The sequence below is a fragment of the Folsomia candida genome, unplaced genomic scaffold, assembly GCF_002217175.1.
Source record: "Folsomia candida strain VU population unplaced genomic scaffold, ASM221717v1 Fcan01_Sc001, whole genome shotgun sequence".
NCBI lineage: Eukaryota > Metazoa > Arthropoda > Collembola > Entomobryomorpha > Isotomidae > Folsomia > Folsomia candida.
The window spans coordinates 2,298,102-2,324,072 of NW_019091193.1; the positions used below are offsets into that span (position 1 = coordinate 2,298,102).

General features: G+C 36.6%; 4 protein-coding genes across 16 annotated transcripts; 3 read left to right on the forward strand and 1 right to left on the reverse strand.

Moving 5' to 3' along the window:
* The first annotated feature begins 2,844 nt into the window (after window positions 1–2,844).
* LOC118433781 (trypsin delta-like) lies at window positions 2,845–6,377 on the forward strand. Its single transcript, XM_035846007.1, has 6 exons — window positions 2,845–3,169; window positions 4,449–4,690; window positions 5,130–5,163; window positions 5,239–5,399; window positions 5,634–5,744; window positions 5,825–6,377. The coding sequence occupies exons 1-6, from the start codon at window positions 2,913–2,915 to the stop codon at window positions 5,902–5,904; spliced, it is 885 nt and encodes a 294-aa protein (XP_035701900.1). The 5' UTR covers window positions 2,845–2,912; the 3' UTR covers window positions 5,905–6,377.
* Window positions 6,378–7,988: 1,611 nt separating this feature from the next.
* LOC118434000 (putative serine protease 45) lies at window positions 7,989–13,281 on the forward strand. The gene is made up of 7 exons (XM_035846588.1): window positions 7,989–8,001; window positions 8,806–9,136; window positions 9,679–9,920; window positions 11,053–11,086; window positions 12,178–12,338; window positions 12,635–12,745; window positions 12,822–13,281. The coding sequence occupies exons 1-7, from the start codon at window positions 7,989–7,991 to the stop codon at window positions 12,899–12,901; spliced, it is 972 nt and encodes a 323-aa protein (XP_035702481.1). The 3' UTR covers window positions 12,902–13,281.
* Window positions 13,282–16,783: 3,502 nt separating this feature from the next.
* LOC118434149 (nucleolin 1-like) lies at window positions 16,784–18,948 on the forward strand. 6 transcript variants are annotated; one of them, XM_035846971.1, is made up of 7 exons: window positions 16,784–16,960; window positions 17,031–17,334; window positions 17,731–17,920; window positions 17,993–18,090; window positions 18,153–18,295; window positions 18,405–18,592; window positions 18,668–18,948. In XM_035846971.1, exons 4-7 carry the CDS (start codon window positions 18,059–18,061, stop codon window positions 18,827–18,829), a joined length of 525 nt encoding a protein of 174 aa, XP_035702864.1. In that variant the 5' UTR covers window positions 16,784–16,960; window positions 17,031–17,334; window positions 17,731–17,920; window positions 17,993–18,058; the 3' UTR covers window positions 18,830–18,948. The 6 variants fall into 5 exon arrangements, with proteins under 6 accessions (XP_035702863.1, XP_035702864.1, XP_035702865.1 ...); XM_035846970.1 differs by having other exon boundaries at window positions 17,031–17,618; XM_035846973.1 differs by having other exon boundaries at window positions 18,173–18,295.
* A 1,908-nt stretch (window positions 18,949–20,856) lies between these two features.
* Window positions 20,857–25,609, reverse strand: LOC110863110 (protein suppressor of hairy wing). Of its 8 annotated transcripts, none has more exons than XR_004833626.1 (18): window positions 25,413–25,609; window positions 25,248–25,305; window positions 25,040–25,148; window positions 24,753–24,964; window positions 24,521–24,664; window positions 24,173–24,320; window positions 24,083–24,103; window positions 23,875–24,018; window positions 23,668–23,790; window positions 23,456–23,590; window positions 23,349–23,390; window positions 23,156–23,278; window positions 22,903–23,013; window positions 22,777–22,818; window positions 22,482–22,703; window positions 21,863–22,374; window positions 21,102–21,203; window positions 20,857–20,992 (listed from the first exon to the last, which is right to left on the reverse strand). XR_004833626.1 is itself a non-coding variant. In XM_022112347.2 (17 exons), exons 2-16 carry the CDS (start codon window positions 25,294–25,296, stop codon window positions 21,927–21,929), a joined length of 2,055 nt encoding a protein of 684 aa, XP_021968039.1. In that variant the 5' UTR covers window positions 25,297–25,305; window positions 25,413–25,609; the 3' UTR covers window positions 21,015–21,188; window positions 21,893–21,926. The 8 variants fall into 8 exon arrangements, 3 of the variants coding, with proteins under 3 accessions (XP_021968039.1, XP_021968038.1, XP_035702154.1); XR_004833622.1 differs by having other exon boundaries at window positions 20,859–20,992; window positions 21,102–21,188; window positions 21,893–22,374; XR_004833623.1 differs by lacking the exon at window positions 20,857–20,992 and having other exon boundaries at window positions 21,015–21,188.
* Window positions 25,610–25,971: the final 362 nt, after the last annotated feature.

Below are 25,971 nucleotides of genomic sequence, written 5' to 3' on the forward strand. Positions count from 1 at the left end.
GACACATGTAATGTATGGACATTCTGGGAAATTAATTCCATAGAATATTTCATCGATTGGAATTACTAATAAATTTAAATTTTGAATGTCGCTTTCAGTAGAAAATATTGTTAAATCGGTACATAAATCATGTCTGTTTATGCGGAATTGTACGAATCAATTTAACCCGGATCTGGTTGTGGGTGAGTTTCTGAGTAAGCGAACAATTTACGTGTGGCAATGTGTCATCAAATTGTTTATTTATTGACGTGAGGAATATATTTTTGTACTGCGTTAAATTCTAGGAAGTAATTAGTACGGAAAAATTGATGAATTGTACTATGGCATTAATTTCTATGTACTTTATTAGAATTAGTCGTTTATATATGTATGATATGTACATACCTGATATGTATGTATCTATGGATGATAATCATAGGTTTGCTTACAACTTATACGCATACAAACACAAATTAGTAACTTTGTTGTACAAGAACCCTTATCTGAGTTCATTTTAAGCAATTTGCGAACGTGAAGATATCGATCAGTCAAAATTACAGTAAATTATCCAGTTTTTTTAAACTATGTAACAAATGCAAATTTATTAGTTTGTTGGACTAAAATGCGGTTGTTTACGTTTCCCAATTATGTATGCTACAAACTATCATGTTGTACAGATACTTTCAGCGTTTTTTAAGAGCAGATGTACATAAATTCAGTAATATGAATGTGTGGGAAACCTTAACTCATTTACCTATCTGGACAGGCTAAATTATTTGTCGTTAGTTAACATTTGCGTTAACAAAATTAATTAGTTAACAACTTTGCTACCCCATAACCAATTATCATGTACATAAATACAGAGGGGTGGGACAGAAGAAGGAGCCACTTTGCCTAAATTTATTCCGGCCTTATTATTCGTTTGTGAAGTTTGGTAATTGGTTCAGTGTGAAGCCCTTTAGTTTATCTAACGAGCCTCAGTCGCTTTTTCCAACCAGTCATGACCTTTGACACAATTTTCAGAGTGATTCTGCACCACTCGTCCTGAACACTTTTCCAAAGTCCATCAAAACGCACGCGTTTTCCTTTCAAGAAGGCTCTGTTTTAAGTACTCGAATCCAAAAAAAAAACATCGGATTGATATCAGAGGAACTAACGAGAGTTTCTATAGTAGGAATAATTGTTATACCCAAACTTTTTTTAAAATCCTTCGTGTAGGCTGATATTTTGTGAAAAATAAGTTGGGATGAGAGCATGATCTCGGGATTTCCTACGAGTCACTTGCTGTAGGTCATTGTGAATGACTCTAGAAATGTTCTCCTACTAACGTTTAACATTTTCGCCATGCAACTTTTAGTTGGTGGATTTACCGTTTTGGCGAAAAATTGATTTTCCGGATAAACTTTTTGGTTCAAGCGGATCTTGGGTATCCTTTCCGTGGGGGTGGAGCTCTAACCGCTTTTTCCCTCCGCTTGATTCCAACGTTTTTAAGTACATTAGAAACGTACTTTCGATCGACGATAAATCCATTTGCAGCAAATTTTCTAACAATCGCTCTCTGGCTCAGTATGTCTTTGGAAAACACTTTTATGCGTGCCTCGCACTCTGGGGGGTGCTGCAGGGGCATTTTTAACCGTAGGGAAAATCTGAATAGTGCTAAATTTTCGTTAACTATCTGGGTATGACATATGCAAATTTTGAAAATGCCGCGACTGTGCATCACACGCCACCCCTAAAATTCAAGTGGCTCCTTCTTCTGTCCCACCCCTGTAAATAGTACTTACATATATCTGAATAATTATACACTTTTGTGCATCGAAAACTCATGTACCCAGATAAATATGTACATATGTACATATGAGCATTATGAGTCCATTTTAATCGGCCACATGAATCACCAACTAAATGCATCTAAATACAAACAATGAATGCATGCATCTAATATCAATGTGTATGTAAAAGCCATAATAAAATAGTTCTGTTTTACAATTCAAGTTTATAAACATGATTACAAACTCAACAGGCTAACTTGACGAATTATGGAAACCGGTTATTTTAGAAACATGTCACTTACTTACATATGAATGCAGCATATCCATAAATATATTTCAAATACACTTGCATAGCAGTTAGCATGTTACGGCAGAGAATCTGTTTTAAATCTGACCTGAATTTTCGGTATTCTCATTGTCACTAATGTTGCCAAACAGTGGCGTTGGGACCGTTCAATCATTTGTTGAGGGAAAAAACTGATGAATCCATAATCTTATCTAATTTGCATATGTATGCATACCATACTCCCATTTTGTATGTATTTGGCAAGCATAAAATAGTAGAAATGGGACCGACTGCCCAAATTGATGACATAATATTTGGACGAGATTTTTTATTTATGTTGTACCGACCGGTGTCTATTTGCATAATCCAAGTCTTAAAACCTAGATTTGTTGTCAGTCTCATTTCATAAGTCGACATGCCACGATCCGGATTTGCTATTCACGTCTCAAACGTGATACTAATTTTTATTAATCTTATTAGCCCCGGAAATTTTGAAGAGTTTAGGGAAGCTTTATTCCGACGAAATTTTACAATACGTGGGGGAGACATTAGTTTTAATGAAAAAAGTAATAAAAATAAAAATATTATTGAGGTAATTCACCCGAAAAGTTGTACATTGTGATAAAAAGTTTTGGAAACGCGCAGTCCTTTTGTGATTTGTTTATCAATATTTAAGATGATTTTCGTTAAATTATTAAATTTCCGAATTTGTTGCAAAGTTTGCAATATTTATGCGAGTGAATTTCTCAACGAATTTCCATGAAATATTTACAAAGGTGTAAAATACTTTCCATTTCATAGATTCGTCAAATTTCCGAACTTCTCGCCAATTCGGTACTTATCCCGGAGTTCCGATAAGTTGTTATTATTGCAACATGTTCTACGGGACGGCGGGCAACTACGGTGGGGACGGGAATTACGAACCCGATGATAATTATCACGGATTTGAAGGGCAACCAGACTGGAGTGATTTTTCCGAATCTGGGAACATTCAAAGCCACGGGGATCGCGTTTATGGCGGATGGTTCGCGAAAAATGGACAATGGCCGTTCGTCGTTGAAGTTTATGTTAGCGGTGCTTCTTGTACGGGATCTCTGTACGATGTTAACACCATCATCACGGCGGCACACTGGTATGAGATACGTATATATTTAGGCATATTTTTATAGTCGCATGTAAATATAAAAAATTGTAACTTTAGCTTAGATGATGTTGAAGAATGAATGGTTACACATATAATTTGGAAACGCGAATGTATATAATTACTAACTCGATTTTCAACAAGTTCTGAAAGGAAAACATATAAGCGTTCTATTATCAATAACTAATTTTTGCGTCGAAAATTCTACACAGTTTATCCAAGGAAATCTAAAGTTTTTGACCTCAGTGTGGAACAAATTTGTGAACAATTTAAAAGAAAGATCTCTGATCAGATTGTATTTAGCAACTTGTTAAATTTGTCATAAAACTATTTCACCTTCAATTGTAAGGCTTTGCTTTTTTGTATGTTTGTGTAAATACATTTGAAATTGTTACCATTCATTCCTTCACATCCTCTAACAATGCGATGGTGTGAAGTGTAACCCTCCGATTTGGCTGAAATTTTGAAATTAGGTGGTCCAAGTCAATACAACTAACGTTTCTTCAGCCAGTTTGTGCGATGGTTGGAGTTACTCAAAATATTTGAGGTCAAAGTTGAAAAACGGCCGACTTTTTTCAGGCGGAGTGAGAAAACTCCACTACCATTCTCTTCCCCTCGCTTTGATTTTATTCAGCCTGGTCACTCACACATACGCCTTCATACACAAGCATAAGCAGTGATGCAAAATAACCAATATAAAATATTATTAATTTCGGCTTAAGTAAGAATTAACACGCCTCATACTCGCCTAATTTAATTCATAACTGAATAAGTGAGATTTTTACTTCTTTGGATTAAAAATTATACAAACATTAATTTATAAATTCATCAGCGGCAAATAAATATGGACAAACTTAACTTGCTTTCCATTTCGAAACCGTTGGTTATTCTGATTTCCAATTCATTTGAAAACAAAGACCAAGACATATGTGCAATGAATAATTAATGTTTTTCTATAATAAATTAAATTTAAAATTGATGAAATGGATTATTTTTCGGAGCGAAAATCAATGCGAGAGGAAGAGAATGGAAGTGGAGTTTTCTCACTCCGCCTGAAAAAAGTCGGCCGTTTTTTCAACTTTGACCTCAAATATTTTGAGTAACTCCAACCATCGCACAAACTGGGTGAAGAAACGTTAGCTGTATTGACTTGGACCACCTAATTTCAAAATTTCAGCCAAATCGGAGGGTTACACTTCGCACCATCGCATTGTAAGTATTTTTATAATAAGAAAAAATATTGATGGCCGATTTTTATTCTATTTTTCAGCGTAGTTTCCGAGAAAAATGTAGTTTCTACTGCAGACTCCGTAAGGATTTATGCAGGGTCGGTGGTGCATGGAAAAGGAGTGCATCGCTATGTCGAGAGCGTCAATCCCCACCCGAAATACAAGCCCCATCTCGGCACCTACTTGTACGACATTGCCATAATCAAAGTTACCGCGCCGTACAATCTGAGTGACACGATTCGACCCATACCCATCAAGCAGGGCGTGTCCTTGCCGGTGAATAGTGAGTCGCTTACGTTTCAGTGTTTTATAAATTTTATGGTCAAATTAGTAAACAATTGGTAACTTCAGTTAATGAAGTTTTCGTTACTTATAATGCACATCCACAAAGTGAGTTTCTCTGATTTTCACCGAATTAATTTCAAATTCATCACTCACAGAAATAAGTATATCCGTATTTTTGAGTTTTCTTGAATGCGCTGGTTTTCGCCTGTGGCACAATATTTATATAAATTTTAAATAAGTCTAAATCAGGCTTTCTATTGGCTGTAGCTTTTCGAATTTTTACCCGACTTCAATAATTAAAATCATTAAAATACAGATAGGAAAATATAGATCGGCTTATTTCTGTGCTTGAAAAATTAAAAATTAATCCGGTAAAAATCAGAGAAAATCACGCAATTGTTAGATAATCAAATAAATTTTTCTCTTGGTTGAAACAGCACGGTGCATAATCACTGGATTTGGGGCAATAACGTAAGTAATGCGTCCTAGATAGTTTTGAGGCAAAATCAATAACCGATTCATAAATTCGGAAATTCTTTAAATTAGTGGAAAACCTGGCGAAGCTGAGCATAACCTGACCTATGCCAATATGAGGATACGATCAAACAAGCTATGCGTTGACACTTACGGTGCATCTGATTACAAATCGGCTATTACGATTTGTGCGGGAGGACTTGGGACGAGCATGTGCTACGGAGATTCCGGCGGTAAATTTAAAGTTTTGATATTAACATTACTTGATGCATTTCGTGTCTTATCAAGGTTTATGGACGTATTCTTGATGTACGTATTTATGTAGGGCCGTAAATTTCAGTGGGGCTTATTTACATAAAAACAGCAGAAATCGCAATATTCGAAAATTCCCTGAAATATTTTTACCACGATATTCTCCACGAGATGTGAATATGTATTTATGTCAGTATTTTTATTTATTTACGTAGGTCCACTCCACTGTCCGAATCCGAACGGTCATGGTCGCGTCCTATTTGGCGTTGTTAGTTTCTCGTATGACGGAGATGATAAGAATAAGCCCTGTAACAGCCCGTATCCCGGTATGCATACAGAAATTTGTGCACGTAATATTATCGATAAATAAATATGTGTTGCCTAATTTTTTCACGTACGTACGTAGGCGTCTTCGTGCGAGTACCTGCATTCCATCGCTGGATAAAGAACTGTGCTGCGGGAAATTGTCGGCTTCCGACTGGGTGATGAGAAAATGGGCGATCACATGCATGGAAATATGTACAAATTATGGAGAATACGTATGCATGCACTGCGCTTTTGTCGATTAATGCGGAACTCGAAATTCGACACTGGTTTAAACAGGCGTTTTCCCATCATAGTTATTTCCCCTATTTACATATTCTTCGACAACAAGGACGAGTGTAAAGACAAGTCTAAAACATGACCTCAAATGCTTTCAAGTATGTACATAATACGGATTAATAAATATTTAGCTGAAGATGAGTGTATATTTAAACGTACTTGTTATCTGTAGATGCAAAAAAATGACGTTCATTTTTTGTTCATGAAGTTGTTACAAATTTTAAAATTATGTTTAATTGACTTAAGTCATGTTCCTCATGGTGATACATAAATACATATGTCAATACGCTACGCACAAATAATATATGTATAAGAACTTGAGCTAATAAAAAACCTGTATTATTTTCTTAATACAACTTTATAAAAAAAACTACAAATTTGTACCCTGCCGAATACCTAGCCCGGTCACCATCTTTTTTCGTACAAATGTACTTTACAGAGATTCGCATGTCTATCTGAAAACGAATTTGTCGTTGAATAACCCCGGACCGGTATGTCGCAGCGGGTCAAAATTTTGAACAGACGAGCATGTTATCCTCAGATGGGTTTGTGCAAAAATCCAACTCTCTAATTTCAAAACTGCCTCCCCCACAGCCCCCAGAAGTCGAGACTGTCATTTCAACTCTTTCCAAACTCCGGCTAAAAAATTCGGTTTCCGCAGAATTTTTTTTCTTTTCACGTATCCGGCCTCAAATAAGCCCATTTGACTTACATCGGGGGATTGTACAGGTATTTCACTATTCAAAATGATTTTTATCCCCAATATACCCTCAAGGTTCTTTGCATAATCTTGGGTCAACTTTGCGGTCTGGGAAGACGCTCCGTCATAATGAAAAATCACCTAATTTATTTTTTTGCCGTACAGTTTGGGAAAATGGTATTCTAAAAGTGGTTTCAATACACGGTCCACACAATACTTCGAAGATTCCTTCACTTTTTGGAGGACTTTTATAAGTGGGAGGACACCACGACCCGACATTGCACACACGACCATAAAATGTTTGGAAAAGTTCTCCTCACGGGAAAGCACCAACTTGCGTGAATTGTTTTCGGCATTTGTCGTATAGTAAGCTCTTTGAACCCAATTAGTAACTTAGAGAAAATAGTGCTTCGTCAAATGTCACCAAAAACTCACTCTTATTCCTTAACAGAAAATTTGAATAATTTTTTTTGCAAACACGGACGCGATTTTTTTCCTGTTTTTCGGTCAGCTTATGCACACGAGTTTTCCGACGAAGTCGTTTCTTCAAAATCTTAATTTCTCTTTTCACTCAAGGCTTAGACACCCCAACCTTACGGGAAATTTACTTTTGGGTCGGTGGATTGTCTTTTGAGATCACAAGGTCAATTTTTCTAAGTACGGTCGGAATTAACACTTTTCTTTGCTTTCTTCTAGGGGTGGTGGTTGCCCTTTACTCAAAATTTCTCACTTTTCACCTATATTTTTCAATACCTTATTGATTCTAGATTTCGAAAATGTATTCCTTTCACTTTCAAGATGTTTAATTATTTTGGTGTATGAGCATTTAAGTTTGGAAAGACTTTTTATGACTGTCTCGACTTCTGGGGGCTGTGAGGGAGGCAGTTTTGAAATTAGAGAGTTGGATTTTTGCACAAACCCATCTGAGGATAACATGCTCGTCTGTTCAAAATTTTGACCCGCTGCGACATACCGGTCCGGGGTTATTCAACGACAAATTCGTTTTCAGATAGACATGCGAATCTCTGTATCTGTTGTTCTCGTAAAAAAAACTCGTTGTGGTATCGTAGTTTTCGTATTGTACATATCAATGGTTAAATATGTCATAAAATAACAATTTTCAGAGGAACAACAACCCCACTCATAAACATTTGAGTACTAAAAAATCAACTTAAACCTGGCTAGCGAAAAGCGGATAGGTTTTATGTATATTATGTAAACCGGTTATTTTAGAAACTTGTTAATTATTTATTTGGCATATCCATAAATGTATCCAACAGGTAGATGAGTATCAGTATGTTAAAGGCGTTTAATAATATTAAATAAGAATACATACATTTGAAGGTACATATTTACATATGTGCAATCTACCATTCAATCTGACCTGCATTTGAGGTTTTTGCCCACACACTTTACGCAGTGTCACGAATATGGTTCTATGTTGACTTCGACTCGTTCAAATAATACGTCGTGGAATAACAACTTCTGATGCATTTCATACATTTGCAGACATATTTATATAGCATTATGGACGATAAATAGAGATATGTTGAAGGCAAAATTCATAATGCGACCAAATTGATGGCGTCGCAAGTGAACGGGGTTTTGTTTACTGATGAATGTCCATCAAATTAGCCGAATTTTTTAAACTTGCACAGATTATTTGTCAGTCTCACTTGATAGGTCGACATCGACATGTCACTTCGTATCTCCAACTTGTGGTTAGTGATTTTCCTAGTTTTTATAGATCGTATTAACCTTGGAAATTTAGAAAAATTTAAGGAAACTTTGATCGGACAAAATTTTACGATACGTGGGCGAAATATCCACTTCGGTTTTACGAATGAAAAAAGTATTATAAAAATTCATTGAATGCATGCAATTCACTCGGAGCTTTGTAAATTGTGTATAACCACAAAATTTTAGAGGCAGAATTTTTACGATAGAATATAATTACATATAAAAAATCATAATATTTCGGAATTTACACGGTTACAGACATCGGAGTAAATTGCTTAACAAAATATCCACATAAACTAGATAAGTATAAAAACGTAAAATAATTTCCATTCCATATACCACAGATTCGTCAAGTTTCCGAACGTCGCGCCAATTCACTTCGTATCCAGGAGTTCCGATAAGTTGCTATTATTGCAACGTGCTCTACGGAACAGCGGGAAATTACGGCGGGGGCGGGAATTACGAACCCGATCATAATTATTACGGATTTGAAGGACAACCAGACTGGAGTGATTTCTCTGAATCTGGGGACATTCAAAACCACGGTGATCGCGTTTATGGTGGATACTATGCAAAAACTGGTCAGTGGCCGTTCGTCGTGGAGGTCAGTGTGAACGGTGGTTCTTGTACGGGATCCCTGTACGATGTCTACACCATCATCACGGCGGCACATTGGTATGAGACCGTTCTTTTCGAAATGCATGTTTGTAAGGCTAAAAAATTAGTTACTACGTAAATATGTTGTGACTTGTGACATGTGTTATTGTGTGAACACTGTACAACTTCAAGATGCTAAAATGTTCACATTAAGTTACGGTTTGATTTTTTTAATAAAGAAGCTTTGCATGTAAAAAAAAGTTTCTTAAAAAAATTCAAAAAGTTAAAAAATCCAACCATATGCTGTAAATCAGCAATAATACTACCATTAAAAATAAGTGAAAAAAATTAGGACCTTTGGCCTGTTTCATCTTTATCCGAAACAGGAAAGGTGCCACCCTCATTGTGGGTTATGTATGTACAATCCTGCAAATTTTCAAATTTTTGTATTTTGAGAAATATTCGAACATTTTTTATGGTAGTATAGACTTTGTGTCGATATCGACGGGGCAGTTCCTCTTGTTAATCCCTCAAGTTTACTTATCTTTAATATAATGTTTATTATACACCCTTTGCAATATTCATTATTGATGAGGCCAATTTTTTATGTACTTCTGCAGTGTCGTTAACATGCAAAATGTCGTCACCCCGGCAGGATTCGTTGTAATTTTTGCGGGGGCGGTCGCACACGGGAAGGGAATCCGTCGTTTTGCCGATAGCGTGCACCCCCATCCGAAATATAAGCCTAAAACTGGCATCATTCTTTATGACATTGCCATAATTAAAATTTCCACGCCGTACAAGCTGAGTGACACGATTCGACCCATACCCATCAAGCAAGGGACGTCCTTACCAGTGAACAGTGAGTGGCTTAAATTTGTGTACTTACAATGCGATGACGCCAGCGGTCTCGCTCTGATTTTGACGAAACAACGATAATTATGTAGCTTTCCACAAATAATTGAACACGTGTTTCGGGATTTTTCATAATGCTCAGCTTAAACGAAATTATGACGTGATCCGTGAGCGAGAATTCCCATTTCCACCGTGACATTTTTCTCGTGAGGGAGAAAAATCCAGATTCAGGCTTAGCGATTTAATTTTAATTTTGTTTAAACTTAAAATGCGTGGGCATGAAGTGGTTTTCTACCGATTTCAAATTGCTCGCACAAATTTTGAAAAATTTTGAAAATTTTGAAAATTTTGAAAATTTTGAAAATTTTGAAAATTTTGAAAATTTTGAAAATTCAACAAAACAGAAATTTCGAAAATCAACATTTTTGAAAACCAGATTTTTCTTAAGTTACTCAATGTAATTATGTGCAAAAATCTTTATGCATTTTTGAAACCGGATAAAGATTTGAAAATTTACCGCATTTCGATAAATCCTTAATTTGGCTTAAAATTTATTCCAAAATTCAGCCACAACCGAAATAACCCTACCCGTTTTTTTACTTTTTCATGAAGACGCGTGATTTCGGTTGTAGCGGAAATTGAGTGACTTAAGAAAATTCGATTGAGTAACTTAAGAAAAATCTGGTTTTCAAAAAGTTTGATTTTTCGAAATTTCTGGTTTGTTGAATTTTCAAAATTTTCAAAATTTTTCAAAATTTGTGCAAGCAATTTGAAATCGGTAGAGAACCACTTCATGCCCACGCATTTTAGGTTTAAACAAAATTATGATGGAATCGCTAAGCGTGAATCTGGATTTTTCTCCCTCACGAGAAAAATGTCACGGTAGAAATTGAAATTCTCGCTCACGGATCACGTCATAATTTCGTTTAAGCTGAGGATTATGAAAAATCCCGAAACACGTGTTCAATTATTTGTGTAAGGTTTCATAATTATCGTTGTTTCGTCAAAATCGGAGCGAGACCGCTGGCGTCATCGCATTGTTAGTAATTTTACGACCAAATGACTACCGAGGGAACGTACAAAACTGGTAACTTCAGAAAGTTTCCGATAAATTTAAATTTCTCTCTTGGTTGAAACAGCACAGTGTATAATCACCGGATTTGGGGCAATATTGTAAGTAATGCTTCCTCCTTACAATGCAGATCGCCCAGCGAGTGATCTCAGATTTTGAACAAATTAGTCTTAATCAATCACAAATACATACAACATTTGAACAAGTAACTTTCCGCCAATGATCAATTTCAGCGAGATGATTGCATCCAGAGGGAACATGTCATAGTAAACTTGACAAATATTACACTTTTCAAATTTACTGCGCGTTTTCTCCTCTTCGGATGCCAATATTTCTTGCAAAACATTGGGAGTTCGTGTCTTGTGCAAAATGTGTAGATTTGAAAAAGATTGACACTTGTTTGGTCAGGTTACATGTCACTTTGCATAATGCATTTTGCATACAAAATTATCCCCTACTGCATTTGACCTAAAGAGTTACTTTGCATACGAGGTCATTTTGCATACTACTGTTTTGCATACATGTATCTGTTCTCTCTTTTTCTTTATCGCTATCCATTATATATTCACTACACCATCAATCAAGTTTTAAAATATGTAATGTTAATAATGGATACATTATTAAATTCTTATTAAAGTCTTATTAAAGATTACAAACTTATCAAAAGTACCAAAAATGAGTACCTGGTTGCTTTTTATAGATATATTTTTGAAAAGAATCATGTTAATGGGAGTACTGAATACTGCGTGTGCAGATAAAATCCAAAGGTTGCACTGGAGGAATATATTGTACACGGAAATGTGTCGAAATTTTGCAGGTAGGGCAGCTACATTGGCTGTTAGAGATTCAAAAGTTACATGGTATTAGTAAAAGACAAATTTATCTATGTGAGACTTAACATCAGAGTCTGATGATCAGACTAATGAATGTCGTTGAATCGTATACATACGTTGCAATATTCGCAAATTATGCAATTTATGAGAAAATGTATTATGGAAAGTGGTTATTTATACCATGTGACTTTTATGGAATAAAAATTCTGCAATATAACCGTTATGGAAAAGGGATTATGCAAAGTTACCGGACACGGTTTGGTCAAAATCGGAGAGCCTACGCTGAGAATGGCTGAGATACCTCCCTTGTCAGTTTGACAATTAAAAAATCAATAACTTAAATTGATATTTTCATTTAGTGGACGAAAGAATGAAATTCAACGCAACATGACCTATGCAAATATGAAGATCCGATCCAACAAGTTGTGCGTGGATACCTATGACACCGCTCATTACAAACCGTCCATTACTCTATGTGCAGGAGGATATGGGACAAGCATGTGTTACGGTGATTCCGGCGGTAAATTTAAACTTATAATTAGCATGCAAAATCAAAAATCTTCGCAAGTTTCCAAAATTTCTCGAAATATTATATGTATGTATCGTGGAATTATCTATTTGTGCTAGTCACCGCATTCCCATATTTTGATGCATTCTCGAGAAATAGAACTTATTCAGCACAGAAATCTTATATCGCCGAAGGTGGGCATAGTGAGATTTATGCTAATGAAGTGACACGTACATATAATTCCACTGATTTATGTATATTTATGTGTGTATGCATATGCATATTAATTAAGTAATGTATAAATTTAGGTCCACTCCACTGTCCGAATCCGAATGGTCATGGTCGCGTCCTTTTTGGCGTTGTTAGTTACTCGTACGACGGCGATGATAAGAATCAACCATGCAACAGCCCGTTTCCTGGTACGTAGGCATTCGTCCAGATAATTTCATATTTGATGCACGTCCCTCAATCCTTCATACCTATATTTTATTTTAGGAATTTTTACACGCGCACCTGCATTTGATCACTGGATTAAAAATTGTGCAGCGGGAAACTGTGGGCTTCCTAGTGGATGATAATAGTTTTAAGGAAATTTATAGCGAAAAATTGGCAAATGAGTTAACTATTTTTTTCAAATCGAATTGCTTCTAGTACCGAGAATTAGATTTAGATTATTTAAAATATCAAAAGTTGCATTTATCTCAAAACTTATGGAGTTGATTCAATTTTAGAAATTGCATGTAAAGACATTGGATAGGGTGAGATTTACATATAATTTGATAGGTAATTTTATTTATTATATTACTGTTTAATGGTCAGGAATGGAAGACATAAAATTCAGTTGAGATCCAAATTTGGAAAGAAATTAACATTATTGATGTCTGCATTGTTTTGAAAAAGTGATTGGTCTTGAACGTTCTTCCATTAATAAAAAAAATCCCAGAGTCCTGGAGGACTTGGTATTTATGAATATCTTTCATATTTCTCTCATATAGTTAACTAGCGTATAAGCCCGTCTGCCGCCGGGCGAGAGTTGATTTAGTTTTTAATATTAACCATTTAAATTGTCTGCATTATTAGCTGAACCTTTGATGCCGATGGAAGTGAAACAAATTTGTAAAGAATGTCAAGAAAGTGAAAGCAAGTGGAACGTTGATGGTAGGAAACTAAAATAATATATCTCGAAAAAATTCACATGGCTTACTATATTCACCATTTATACCTTCCCATATATTTCTCAGCTCGATCCACACTCCAGACAAACATTACAATTATAGCATTGGGCTGACTGCATGTCGGCAATAAGTTAGGAATTCGACTTGGCCTATTACACTCTGCCAGTCCAAACTGCCATACGCAGTGCCATTGGCATTGGCAGTGGCAGTAATAGTGGAAGTCTAACTGGGTGATACGCGTCTACTGTCTACCAACCAAGACCGCCACTGGCAATGCCAACGGCAACGGCAAGATAACCGCCCAAATTAATTAACAATGGCAACAACGCCCGATTACCCCCATTAGGCCGTAACACCTCGATAACCACCAACAGGGCGCCACACCCCGATAACCACCATCAGGCAACAAAGACCCGATAACCACTATCAGGCAACAAAGACGCGATAACCACCATCAGGGCGGCACACCCCGATAACTACCAGGCAACAAAGACCCGATAACCACCATCAGGCAACAAAGACCCGATAACCCCCATCAGACAGCACACTCCGATAATCATCATCAGGGCCCCACACCCCGATAACCACCATCAGCGAGTAAAGTCTCGATAACCCCACTAGGGCACCACACATTGATAACCAACATTTATATTTTAAATTAAAGTTTTTGAATTTTCGCGCCATTCGAAACTTGACATTCACTACTTTCACTTCCGTCACGGACAAACTTCCGTCACACAGATTTACTTTCACTTCCGTTGTTACAGACATTGCCTCTTATAATATAGATTATTGAGCGTACTCACGTCAACCTTCGCATATCTCGGATATTTCGCAAATTGAGCGTAGCAACATAACTTGCGAACTTTTGCGAGCGAGATTTCGCAAAAATTTTGCCGGAAAATCATGTGATTTTTTCGCCAATTTACCCAGCATTCATTAATTGGGCATGTTCGCAAACTCATCCTCACCATCGCCAGCAGGAGAAATTAAAGAAATCCATGTACATTTATATATACAAACATATTCAGCAATCTATGAGTAAGGTTTAATTTTAACCAAATAAAAATTCCTAATACGAAATAATTTATATGTATCTTCCAATTAAATCTATATGTTTCAGATTAAAATCTGATTAGAGTAGAGCATACGTCTTATAAATTACAAGGTTAAGCTTCAGCACTATCCACGTTAAAATTTTGTTTGAAAACGAAAAGTTAGATGATGTCTGGATTTGTTAAAACTTCATGCGAATTAAGGAATTAATTCGAATTCGAATTATTTATTTTTTATTAACCTTTTAAGCATTTACATTTTATAGTCGAAAATGGGGAATGAACTTTGACCATGAATGTCATGGAGAAAAATTTTACACCAAGTTTCCAAAACCATGGTGTTCATGTCATATTTTTTATACATCGTAAGACCAAAGCCATGTTAGTCATGGTCACAAAAATTTGCATTGCAGGACCAATACCATCAAAGTCATGGCGATTGTTTTTGCAAGAAAATACTTTGACCATGACATACATGGAAGTCGAAAATAATAATTTTCACAGCTTTTTAGCCCGAGTTAGGGCTTATGGAACCGTCATGTCCGTCCGTCCGTCCGTCCGTAAACACGATAACTCTCTTTAAACACAAGCTACCGACTTGAAATTTTTACCATGTGCATATTGGACAAAGTTAGGAATCGAGTTCGAAGATGGGCGAAATCGGTCAACTGGTTACCCGGTGGGGGTCATCTGAGTGGGTGGGGTCTTATGCACCAAAATTTCAAAATTGTCGTAGAAAGCTGAAATTTGGCACAGAGGTTGCTAATGGCTCCTAATAGATAAAAATGTGTTCAAGTTGGAAAAAATTTCATGTTGAGGGACCCTAGGGGGTCCCCATACGGATTTTTCAAAATCGTCATACCGAGCTGAAATTTGATATGAAGGCTAAAAACCACTTTTGGATAGCAAATACAGCTTTGTCCAAATTCAAGATGTTAAATAAGCCCACTGATCCTTGTAGTAACGGGAAAAATTTGTAAATCCTTCAAAAAAATTGGTGCCAAATAGAAAATACCTAGCAAACATTTAACCGTCCATAAACCGGAGGTTGGTGATATTATGTCGATAATTCGGAGAATTTAGAAGCGGGTTGTGACTCACCGAGTCAGGGACTCTGTCCCTGACTCGGGCTAAATGAAGTCTACACTGTAGGTTTTTACGTTTATAATTTCTTAAAAATACTCTTCGTTCGTCAAAATTGTTATAAAACTCGCTTCCTTCTAGCCAATTCATGGCCCTACATCATGCTATTTGGAAAAACTTGCCTGAAAAACTGAAAAATAACCGTACTAGAGTAGAACTCATTTATAAAACCTATCAGTAAAGCTTTGCTTAGCCCGAACCAGGATTGATTATCAAACCCTTGTTTGTCAGAATGTAGCAGTCAGTTGTTAGTATTACTTGGCACCAAATTCTAAAAATTTCAGCTTTTTAAGACAATTTCTGAATATCAATATGGGTATGGGTCACCCCAACGGGTCCTGGCATATGAAAATTTTATCAATTTCACTTCATATTCTTCCATTAGGGGCCTCTATACCAATTTTCAGCTCGATTGGATGAATTTGAAAAATCGGTATGGGTCACCCCCTCGGGTACCTCTGGTTGACAAATTTTTCCAATTTCACTTCATATTCTTCCTTTAGGAGCAACTAGAACGCTCTATGTCGAATTTCAGCTTTCTAACCAATTTTGAAATTTTGGTGCATAATACCCTACCCACTTATATCACCCCCACCGGTTCAAAACTTTTCTGATCGAACCCATCTTCTAACTCGGTCGTTGCATTGCCCAGATACATGTCTGCACCAAATTTGGTCAAAATTGGTTAACTCGTTCGACAGTTCGACTGACATAACAATTACATAAGCCCTGGTTCGGGCTAAAAATCACGACTCGAGAAAAAGTCAGTCTTTGGATGTAATCCGAATATTTTAACGTTGCGATGTGATTAAAAGTCGACAATAATTACTTAATAAATTTCGTAAAAAATTGATATATGTAACTAAGGACGGATCTTTTTAATTGTTGTGTTTTCGTCCGGCACTTCGTGTAAAATTGTTCGCCATGACATACATGGTCAAAATGCTTAAAGGTTAAAAAAGTTTGCAAGTCATTAAAATAAATGAACCCAATAAAATCAACTTTCTAATTGTTCAAGTATACTATTTTGTCTCATTTTGCCTCAACAAAGATTTTGTCGTCCGGCAGGCTATAGCAACTTGAATATTTGGTTGTTGTCTTGAATCACATGACAGCTCTACGTTCTACGTTTTTCTTACAACCAGACCAGAACTTTAACTATTTTGTGTTATCAATTGTTAATTTAATTGTAAGCTTACCCAATCCACAAATAATTAGTGAATTACCATCCATCCATTAAACATGACGGGACGACCTGCCAGTAATTTTTTAACTACTTTACATACATCGCACTTTTTTAAATACGTTTTTAATTAATTAATTTTTTTCAGAATCTTCCACCAACGGAGGTGCTGATACAAGTCGTCGTGCCAACAAGCGTACCGCTGCCACGCCCTCAAGCAAGAAGATGGCCCAACATTACGTCGACTTATCAGATGAATCCTCCTCCGACGAGGAAGTTGAAGTACGGGGCGCTACGTCGAAAAATACGAGCACAGCAGAGACGAAAAAATCTAAAATTAGTGACGACCGGGAGGAGAGCGACGAGGAGAATGAGCCCCCCAAGAAAAAAACGGCCCGATCTGGAACATCGGCTTCTGACAAGCAGTCGAAGAAATATGACGATGTATCTATGTACATAGTTCATTACGAACATTTTTGGCAGGATGATAAGATTTTTAAACCCATTCGTTGACAGTCCCCACGGCCGCGGAAGCCATGCCATTGGGATATTGAAATTGTAGGATAGGGGGGAGGGGTTTATTTATATACCATGGGCAGATAATGGGGACATCAAATAAACGTGGGGACATTGTCCCTCTTTCTGTCCCCGGGAAAGCGTGGGGATAGTGGCTGGGAAAGTTTCTCGGCCACTATCCTCTATCCAGTTGTGCGACACGATTTGGCCCGACTTTGCTGTATATCATATCTTTAATTTACAAAATTAAAAATATTATCCTTAGAATCTTTGTAGCAGAGTTCATCAAATGAGTGAATTAACTTTAAAAAGTGTCTGTTTTGTTTGTTTAGGGGGTGCCACCTGTCCGCCCAGAGTTGGGTGACCATCTCGACTGCACCATCTGTCTGGATAAGCCGGCCTATCCACAGTTGCGCCAATGGCCACATCATTTGCGGGATCTGTGCCGACAAGGTGCAAAATTGTGGCCTGTGTCAGACGGCGTTGCACGTGTCAGCTGTTGCGGAACGGCTTTCTCGACAGGTTTGTCTTGTTAACTTCGATTTTTGCTATAGTTTAGAAAATATAATAATGCACGATTAAACGATTGTCCAGCTCTAATTGAAATTGTCGTGTCTAAACCAAAATTCTGGGTGTACTGAAGTGATTTCTGCTACAGAAATGAAAAAACATCTTCTAAATTGTGACTATCGGTATGTATTAATTATTTTGTGAAGTTCCATAACTCAAATTAAATCACTAATTCCCTTATCAGTGAAATAATTTGCACCGAAGGATCTCATGGAACGACAAAAGTGGTCATGCACGAGTACGTCAAACATTTAACGGAATTCCATAAGTGTCGTGAGCGATCATCTCGACGTTACTCGTTGACATTGAAGGATAACAAAATATCGCGTAAGTGTCTCATAACTTTAACAACTAAAGAACCCGTTCTCCGAATTATTCTCTAAATTAATCTCTAATCCATGAGAGATTAATTTTTGTTTCCGCCCATTGATTTCAGACGACATGTTGGGTCGCAGATGGCCAATCGAGATATTGGAAAAGGACGGAAATACTTTCCTCCTACATTCTCGCATTAGTGCGGATGATACGGTCTACTTCTGGATGACAGTGCTTGGTGGCAAGGAAACCGCAGAAAAGTACATGTTTGAGTTTAAATTGCTCAAAAACATTGGAGGAGGGAAACAGGTAAAATGTAACGAAAATAATGAGGAGGAGTAACTAATGATTAGTTACTAATCAAAATTTTTCAATACGTCGTAGATCGAGGCTTCATGGAAAATGCCGGTCTTTGCGTTTCACGATCGACCGAGTTATGTGAAAGGTTTGCCTTGCTACTATGTTGTCATCCCAGCGAAAATGTTGGGATCCAAACATGCGGGCTTATTTGAGTTGCAGTTTGATGCGTCTTACAAAATTATTTAGAGAATTTGTCTTGACTCAATATGAACTATGTATTTTTAACGTTGTGTGCAAATATGCATAATATTTATTTATAAAAAAGCGAGCATTAATGACAATTTATTGATTGATTTCGAATATGATTTTCGCATATGTATTTTCCGATATTTAATATTTTTATATTTAAAACTACATACCCGAAAGATTTTCGAATTTTAGAAACCAAACCCCGAAGTTGGACATTTCGTTTAGACACGTATAGTAGCGCAGTTTTACAATTGGAATACGCAGAGCTTATTGCGATAAATATTATTGAGCACATCCATAGGTCCAAGTTTATTGAAACCAGTGTTGTCGAACGCTTCGACTGTAAATCTGAAAGACATAATTTCGTTGAGAAAGCTGGCAGGATTTAAATTGTTGGGATACTGTGCACCTAGGTCCTTGACATAGTTTTACTGCTACACCGGTTGAATCAGCAGCTTGGAATCCCACAGAAATCCAAAACTCCATGAATATTCTTTTAGATGAATAAACCGGCGATTAATTTCGGAAGAAAGTTTCTTCCTCAGCTTATCGAAGAAATTTGATCTACTTAAATCTTTCCAGATTTGTCAGTCATCGAGCTTCTACTTAATTCGGCTCGTCCGTGTACCGCCTATTCAATCCGTCTTCGCCGAACATATTCAAAACCAGTTTATAAATCAGTCACAACTCTGCTTGCAAACTCTTCAAAAAGTACATTTGACTAATAAAATCCGTAAAGAGTAAAATCTTTAAGTAATAACTGAAGGGTCCTCAACTTCTTGACAGCAATATCACTGTCAAGATTCATGTCTTGTAATTTCAATTGGCAAAGATTGATCTGGAATAAAATGCCGGGGATGCGGGTACCGGATAACCACCCGGTACCCGGGGCAATGTTTTGCTAATAACTTCCCCTTCATGCTGAGAAAGTTTCCTCAGTTGTCTGCCTAAAGATTTAGACTGGATCACAGCCTGGGATCCAGTCGAAACCTTTCCTTTCCTGGCATGTCCTGGAAAGCTAGATTATTTTTCGCTAGCAACAGGATTGCATTCCGAATATCCTGGAAAACGGTTCTCCAGTACTTCACATTTTCAGAAATAGGTAGAAGCTTACAGGAACTTTCCTCGTTAGAGATAATGGCCCCTTTACATATGGTTATAATCTTGAAATCTAGTTTTTCTGCGTTCCCAATTTGTCCAAGGTGTCTGAAGCGAACTCTTAATCGAAAATACACAGCAGGACAAGAAAACTTTCGACAAGAAAGGGCAAGAAAATAAACACCATTTGACATGTTACTGTAAAGGAGCCAGCCTCGAAAACATAATTTTCAGTTCGTTTCCCTTGCCGAGTAATATTTTACTAAAATAGGTGTCCCTCAACTGGATCAAACGTGTTTGTTGATTCTGAATCCAATAAATTTGGCAGCAAAAGCAGAATTAATTTTCCATCGTTTAAGCTTAGCGGATGAAATTAATTAATTAATTAATTGGTTCCATCAGCCGCGTCATACTAATAGGTACATATTGCCTCTAGCATTAAAATTTACTGCCATTTGATGATCTTGGATCGACGGTTCAGAATCGGACTCGGACGAAATGGACGAATTGTCCTTACTTGCGCCAACAATATTTTCCTGATTTTTGTCATTAAGACGGGCATATAGGCTAGTAAATTATAAAAATATAACAACATTAAATTTTATAATTCGTGGGATATACACTCTCATCGCTTTCATTTGTTTAAGACTTGCAAAATTGCTATTATTTTTTATCGTTTACGAGCGCCGGAGGGTTCCTTTCCGTGTTACTGACAGGTTTTTTGTGACTGCTTTCCGGTTCCGTACCATTTTATTTTCTTATGCATAGAAATGAAGTTTGTAATTTTGTAACTATTAATATCGCAACGAATATATGCCCATGAGAAAAAAATAACCTGTTATATAATTAGAAATATGAATTTCGTCACAAAAAATTCTCTGACTTTCCAACTATGAGATGTATGGAAAATCTTTCCAGCGCTGAAGTCATTTTTAATTTGCACAAAATTTATTTAAAACGATGTCGTTTATGTTTTCGACAAATTTAATTTTTTTCTGGGACGCAGGCCCGGCCCCTGCGGGGCCCGGCCCTGGTGTGGTACACCACCTGCACGCGGAGGCCCTGCGTATAAAATAAGAAATGCTTTATTGATAAAGAAGTGTGACCATTTATTTCCATTTACTTTACATCAACATGATAAATATATAAATTACAACATTGCAAATTTTACCAAAAATATAGATAAAGTCTTGTACAAAATACATTGTTGTCAGTATTCTTAATACAAATTCTGCCGTAGAATCCAAGAATATCATCTCTGTAATATGAAATACATAAATTTCATTTCATAAATAGAATACCACTCAGGAGGACAACCCTTCACCGACAGAATCACCGATCTTGATGCCCTTTGGATATGTTGTAGTCCTAGGTGAGTCTAGCAAAAGTGAAGAAGGATTTCATTCAATGGCCCCATTTGCGCCCGCCACACCCACTCAAAGGTGCGAAAATACCCTGTTTTGGTTCATTAAAAAAATCACCAAAAATCCAATTTTGGTCGGATTTTCACAATTTAAGCATTTTTGTGACCCTAGATAGTTGCTTTATCATATCCAATAGCAAACTCAACTTTTTTGAAATTTTGATTTTTTCGAAATCTACGAAATTTTCGAAAATATTCAAAAAATTCAAAAAATTGAAATTCATGTCGGATACGATAAAACAACTATCTGGGATCAAAAAGGTGCAAAAATTATCAAATTATCATTAAAAATGGATTTTTGGTGAATTTTTTAATGCGACCAGTTTGGCATAAGATTCCTCTTTGAGTGGGTGTGGCGGGCGCAAATGGGGCCATGGAATGAAATCCTCCTTCACTTTTACTAGACTCACCTAGGACTACAACATATCCAAAGGGCATCAAGATCGGTGATTCTGTCGGTGAAGGGTTGTCCTCCTCAGTTAAGGATTTGACTGTCCAATCATTCTCACATGTTAATTAGAAATTATATAAAAATTTACAATCTAAAAAAAGTTTGTCAGACGTCTCTCGCATTTATAAATCGTCAACGCTATCATGATCTTCATCGGGGTCAAGAATGTCGAAAATCCCACTACTCGTAACACCATTCTCATAAAACTCTTCCATTTCATCGCCTTCCAGTTTCACGCCACCCACCATGTCAGCACCTTCCGCGTCTAGTTCCGATAACAACGAGCTTTCATAATCATCCACGTCTAGCTCTTCTTTAATAATCATTTCTTCATCTTTTACTAAGACAACGCTGTTCTCTTCCTCAACGTCATCCTGGGATGCATGTTTTAGCGCCAAGTGGGCGTAAAGTTTGTTGCCGAGGTCGAAACTCTCCCCGCAAATGGCGCACTGACGCCCACCTTCGTCCCCGTTTTTCTTTTCATGAACAAGTCTAATGTGAACTTGCAAGGAGGGAGGACTGGGGAACGACTTTCGACATGTGAAAACGGGACAAGTACGACGTTCACAACTGGAAATAAATAAAAATCTAAATACAAATTGTCCTTGATGGAACTGTAGGAGAGAAGAATGTCCATAAATAATGCTCCAATATTAAGTAATTAAATAATTACTTACGTTTTATTTTGTAAGTGTCGTCGCAATGATCTAGTGTAAAGAAATGTGACGTTACACTTGTCACACTTTATTACTCTTCTTGCCTTCCTAGAATTGCGACTCCCTTTGGGGACAGGGGGCGAGTGAGAGTGACTTTTCATGTGTTGCTCATAGTGACGCTCAGAGTACGTTCGGGTTTTGGGTTTAATTGGTCCGGTACGCTTAAAGCGAGGGTGCTTTTGACTGACGAAAGTGAAAACAATGTTATGCATTAGATAAAATATCCTGATTTTATGGCCATCTTTATGTAACATACCGTATTCTTCTTAAACGAGCTAATTGGGTTCGGTTGGAACAACTAAAAAATACGAAATACAATACAAATTAATGTGTCTAATGTTTAAGTGATAATTTTAATGACTCGATTTAATTCAAAACTCACTCTTTGACGTAGTTCTGGTGTCGTCCGAGTGAATAATTCGAAGCAAAGGTGAGTCCACATTTGTCACAACTTATTCTCCCCAATGCACTTTTTTCCCTTAATGGAATACAACTGCAAGAAACAAAAATCCAATTAATTTTCTAAAAATATAATAAAATTAACTAGCCAATTAAGTGTTGTATTCCTTAAATGTTGTTCCAATGAGCTAGCTTAAAGAAATATGACGTCGCACTTATCACACTTTATTACTTGCCTAATAGCATTAGTTTCGGCAGGGGACGAGTTGAAGTTAGTTTTCAGTTTCACGTGTTGCTCGTAGTGAATTTGAGATCTATCGATTGCGACAGTTTTGGGTCCAGTAAAACCTACCCGCTGCCTAGGGATTAGCGAACGTGAAAATAAGATGTGTTAAAATGTTAAGGTCATTTTCATTTAACATAACGTACCGTTTTCTGATTAGCTGAGCGAGTATGATTTTGTTGGAACAGCTAAAAAATACGGAATTCAAATTAGTGTTAGTAATTTTAATGACTCAATTTAATTAAAAACTCACTCTTTAACGTTAGTCTGGTGTCGTTCGAGTGAATAATTTGAGGCAAAATTGAGTCCACATTTGCCACAAATTATTCTCCCCAATGGCAGTGCACTTTTTCTCCTTAATGGAACAGGTGTTTTGACGTTGAAACAACTGTAAGAAACATAAAAAACTAAAATTCTGTCGACACATCAAAGAAAATTAAGTGGGCTAGACAATAAAGTAATTACGTTTTATTGTTTAAATGTCGTTCCAGTGAACTAGCGTGAATAAATGTGGCGTCGCATTTGTTACACTTTATTCTCCCTGTCTTCTTCATATTGCTACTCGATGGAGTTTTGACGCTCGAGCAACTTTAAGAAGCAAAAGTGTATCATAAAAGTTTGCATTTAGAAAATCCAATAAAATTAACTAATCTGTAAAGTAAAAGTAATCACCTATTGTTGCTTAAATGTCGTTTCAATGAAGTAGCGTGAACAAATATGACGTCGCACTTGTCACAAGATAGATCGATCGCGACACGCTGACACTGTCGGACCCTGTTTTTGCGTTTATCTGGTCCAGTAAAATCTACCCGCTCACTGAAAATAAACCAACGTGAAGAAACATGTACCAAAAAATTAACATCATTTCAATTCAACGTACCGTATGGTTAGGTTGGAACAGCTATAAAAGACAGGATACAAATTAATCCTTTAGTTTAATGAGTCGAAAATTTTGTGTCAAAATACTCACTTTTTAACGATTTCCTGGTGTCGTCGGAGTGTAAAATTTGTGGAAAAAGTTCTCCCACATTTGTCACAAGTCAATTTAGTTTTTACTCCTGTGTCGGATTGTATTTGTACCGGAGGGAGAGATTTGGTATCGGCCAGGGTTGCATTTCCTGCGAAAATGGGAGCCGTTTTAGTTAAAAGTTCGCAAAATCATTTTACATGATTTGCAGAATTATGCGTATAGCACACGTATTTATAAGATTAGATTAATTTTGTAAATTGAGTTGAGGAAAATAAAAACGAGGAGGTGAATAAAAACACAATTTCATCATAAATTATATACAAATTTACGAACTACCCCACAATTTACCTGCATTTTGGAGTGTCATTAGTCCTTGCACCACAGCTTGAAAACCTTCATGAACGGTTTCTTCTTTAATCTCATCATAAGAGCGAAATTTTGCGATGAACTGTTTTCTCTTTCTGACAGGATTTTCGGAACTTAGAGGAATACCTATTAGGTAATATTCTAGTATGTATAACTAGACTTGGAAACCTTCAAAATTTTCAGTTCCACAATAAATTTATTTATGAATAATTACTTGATCTAGATTCCTCCAAAGGTTCGCATAGTTCGACGACGTTTTCAAACTCAAACTCCGTCTCCATCTCGACCTCGACTGGGACGAATAGCGGACTGGCTGCAAATTCTTCATCAAGATCAGTTTCTATTTCCGGTGCTTCGACAAGTAATTTGTCCAATTTTAATATTGGCGTGGGAAAGGGGACCGTGCTCCATCCGGCAGAACTAGGTCTGTATAATAAGGTCAAGGTTATGGATGAGTACAGTAATTAATAATTAATTTATTATTCTGAAATTCATCCTCACTTTCCATGCCCAGCAGTCCAAAGATGAATTGCGGCCAGGGGTTTGGAACGGAAAAAGGTGCCACACTTGTCACACTGGTAAAACACAGGGCCTACAACATATGACATTACTATTTTTTATTAAAATAAACGATTTAATTAAACATTATATTTACTGCCAACCATAAAATAAAATATTTAAGAGTAAAATTTGAATATCATGTTCGTACCTGATTCTTGTTTTCCATTTTCCTTGATGTTATCTTTCATTGACGACATGACTAATTCCTGAAGGCATAATAACAAACAAATCAAAACCCGAAATTCAAACTTAGTTTATTTAATCTCTAATCTAAATTTAAAATTTATTAATTTAGATAATTTAGAATACTTACATTTTCTGAAATATCTCTCACCCAGGCAGCATAATGAGTTAAATATGACCTGACTTTAAATAGAAATTAGCAAACTTACAGTAGATTAGAAAACACAAATAATTAGTAAATTGCAATATTTCTCAATTTACACTTTAATTTTCATTTATTTTTTTCGTTTAATTAGCTCAGCTGCTGCTCATGCTAGTGTGCTGGTTCCCGCAACACGTTTGCAATTTGTTCAGTGAGACGACGGCTTTGTTCATCAGCAGCGTATGAAAATGAAAATGAAAGTGTACGAAAGTTATCAAATTTTGCTATTTCGTGGGTTTGAATTGTGGTGAGGTTGACGTTGTCGTCACCTTGCGAAAATATTTAGAAAATTTCAGGTTTTCCAGCATTTTAAATAAATTTTTGAACATTTTTTGGAAATTTGGAAAATTTCCGGAAAATATCCAGCATTTTTGGAAATTTTGACCTTCTTTGTTTTTTTCGGGTCTGTTTTTTACGAGGGGTGGCAATTTATTTTCTTCTCCCCGTTTTTCTGGAATCAAGTATACATAAATCGAACCAACTTATT